At 33.5% G+C, this 3,381-nt stretch overlaps 1 protein-coding gene across 1 annotated transcript; it reads left to right on the plus strand.

The window, feature by feature from the left end:
- The first annotated feature begins 992 nt into the window (after nucleotides 1-992).
- LOC102601783 (GDSL esterase/lipase APG-like) lies at nucleotides 993-3,131 on the plus strand. The gene is made up of 5 exons (XM_006342964.2): nucleotides 993-1,341; nucleotides 1,749-1,879; nucleotides 2,053-2,286; nucleotides 2,401-2,656; nucleotides 2,741-3,131. The coding sequence occupies exons 1-5, from the start codon at nucleotides 1,080-1,082 to the stop codon at nucleotides 2,935-2,937; spliced, it is 1,080 nt and encodes a 359-aa protein (XP_006343026.1). The 5' UTR covers nucleotides 993-1,079; the 3' UTR covers nucleotides 2,938-3,131.
- Nucleotides 3,132-3,381: the final 250 nt, after the last annotated feature.

The following is a 3,381-nucleotide window of genomic DNA, read 5'->3' on the forward strand; positions in this document are numbered from 1 at the left end:
CGTGTCTGTGATGTGATAAAGAAATAGACCTTGAATCTAACTCAAACCCAAAAGTTAGGTTGAGATGAGGACCATCCAAGTCGCTCATCCACAACCAACGTGCCGTGGGAGAATGAAAGTATTAGTTTTTCAAGTGATAACAAAATACACCGACAAAAAGGAGAAATAAAAAAATAGGCAATGTATAGGAGTATACTTTTATTGATCCTATGTAACACAAATTGGTATCCAGATTGTATAATGCCACATCATTTGTGAGGGAGGCAGGCAGTGAATTATGAAAGAGGGAATTAACTCTATCACATGCATGCCCCCTAACTCGTGGCCGCAGCCCAATGCAGTACTCAACTACTTTCTTTTTTCATTATTATTAGCTTCGTGTTAGAATTGACAACATACTTACTCTCTATCTCTATAATTATTGCACCTTACCAATTTTGCTCTGTTTGTGAGGTTGACAAACAAGCCTTCCTATTGTCAATACTGGCAATGAAAGCTCTGTTTAATGAATAATCTTTCTTTTTTGTTTTCAGGGATAATGTCTAAATTTACCGTTTTGGTTTACAAAATATCTTAATTTTACTCCTTGTTATACTTGTAGGTGGCATGACAAAATTATGGAATACATGAATGACTATATATGTGTTTGCTTAGTAGTTTCGGCTCAAACTTTATATTTATGTTAAAAGCTATGCTTAGTATATATACACAATTTATTCAGAACTTAGTAAGTTAATTTTTTTAGAATTCAAAATTCTAACTGGGTTATACGATTTTAGGTCCTTAATGTTTATTAACTACGAGACGATTTGTTAATGATAATTGATATAAATAACCTTAATGTTTATGAAAAGGTAAAATTAAGATATTTCGTACTGACTAAATTCACATTGATTTTAGCAACTTGTGAATTAATGGCGCTTAACTACCTCCAAAGCGGCATTAATGGCTATAGCTCAACCTTCATCTCCCTTCTTTGAATGCACAACTATGCATCCTTAGTCGGTTCTGACTTACATTTGGCTCACTATAAAGTTTTCGTTGAGTAAAGTCAGTAGATAGTACAAAGTTTTGGAAATATGAGTATCCACAGACAGCAAATATTGGCATTTTTCTTTGTGGCTTTATTGGGCTTTATTGACATCCGTCTGAATAATGCTCAAGATTCAACAACACTTGTTCCGGCAATCATTACATTTGGTGATTCTGCTGTGGATGTAGGAAATAATGACTACATTCATACTCTTTTTAAGGCTAATTATCCTCCTTATGGAAGGGATTTTGTCACTCGTCAACCCACCGGTAGATTCTGCAATGGAAAATTAGCTACTGATATCACTGGTAAGTTATTTGATTTGAAATTTGAAATTTACTGACTCGACTAATTCATACTACGTATAGAGAAATTTAGTGTTCTCCATCGAAGAAGACTCATATTATATTATTAGAGTTTGAATTCAAAATATTTGATTAAGAAATAGTGGTTCAGCAATTACAATTTACAGCCAGGCCTGGAGCCACAACAATAAATACGGATTTGACAGAACTCAGTAAATTCAGTTCAGACTCTGTATTTATGTTATGAATAGTCTAATAGAACCCAGTAAATGAAAAATAAATTATGATTTAGAACCCAAATTCTAAAAATTCTAGCTTCCTCTTTAAATTTACAGCACCCTGTTACATAACTTTTACTTAGATATATATCAATTTAACAGTTGTGGTTTAATTTTTTTTTAATGTTGTAGCTGATACACTTGGGTTCACTACTTACCCGGCTGCATATTTGAGCCCTGAAGCATCAGGCAAGAATCTACTTATTGGTACTAATTTCGCTTCTGCTGCTGCTGGATTTGATGATAAAACCGCCATCCTCAACGTAAGTTTTACAACCACTCTGTTTCTTTTAACTGTAATTATAGTAATTTTTGGTGAACAAATATGATAGAGAGCAAATAATGAATTTTTGATTTATAAGACCATTTTTGTTGTAGTGCTCAAAATTAGTTAATTTGCGGAATTGGGGCTAACTAAAATAATTTGGTGATGCAGCATGCAATTCCATTTTCAACACAGATGCAATACTACAAGGAGTATCAATCCAAGCTAGCAAAAGTTGCAGGCAGCCAAAAAGCGGCATCCATCCTAAAGGATGCACTCTACATAATAAGTGCAGGAAGCAGTGATTTCTTACAGAATTACTACCTCAATCCGTATCTTAACAAACTCTACACTCCTGATCAGTATGGTTCTTATCTTGTCGGCATATTCACTAGCTCCGTCAAGGTAATAATTCGTTTGATGATACTATTTTAGTTGTAGAATTCAACACCTAATAAATACGAACTTGAATTAGTTCTGCGAAATACCATAACAAAATTACAAAATTTTGTAAAACAGGATTTGTATGGCCAAGGAGCAAGAAGAATTGGGGTAACTTCACTGCCGCCATTGGGCTGTCTCCCAGCTGCTAGAACATTATTCGGATTTCATGAAAGTGGATGTGTTTCAAGGATCAATTCAGATGCCCAACAATTCAACAAGAAAATGAATTCAGCTGCAGCACAGTTACAAAAGCAACTTCCTGAACTTAAGATTGCTATCTTTGACATTTTCCAACCCCTATATGACCTCGTCAAATCTCCATCAGACCACGGTAACTTTCCATATAAAGTCTATTGCTTATAAAAAAAATCCTGCTTACGACACTGTAACTGACATACTTTTCGTTGATTATTAGGATTCGCGGAAGCGAACAGAGGGTGTTGTGGAACAGGAACAGTGGAGACAACATCATTATTGTGCAACCCAAAATCACCAGGAACTTGTAGCAATGCAACACAATATGTGTTTTGGGATAGTGTACATCCATCTCAAGCAGCTAACCAAGTTCTAGCTGATTCGCTCATTATTCAAGGCATCAACTTAATTGGATAATTAATCCAATAAAAATATGTGAATTTTACTGTTTTATTTATTCTATAAGACCTTTTAAAGTTACGTCGTGATTTTCTTTTACTTTTAAAAATTATCGTTTCCTTTTATTGAGATGCATGAAGATGAAAATCATGTCTTGTATTAGTTATTTTTTACTGTTATTAATGAATGAAGCAACGTGTTGTCGTGGAAAATATTATACTTACGGAAGATTTAAATTGAAAAGTCTCCTTTTATTTTTCAAGCCGAATCTGCATTTTGGTACCGTAAACATTTGTTCTCATCCTAACGTATAAAAAATGGCTCACAAAATTTTCATCTGCTTTTTAATTAAAAAAATAATCTCAATCTTTATTTTTCGATTTAAAATATCATTCAAATTAATACCCAAATCTTTTTCTTTTTTTTTAATTTAAAATAGCACTTATCATGATTGGCCATATG

Source organism: Solanum tuberosum, unplaced genomic scaffold (genome assembly GCF_000226075.1).
Source record: "Solanum tuberosum cultivar DM 1-3 516 R44 unplaced genomic scaffold, SolTub_3.0 scf00040, whole genome shotgun sequence".
In the NCBI taxonomy this organism is placed as follows: Eukaryota; Viridiplantae; Streptophyta; class Magnoliopsida; order Solanales; family Solanaceae; genus Solanum; species Solanum tuberosum.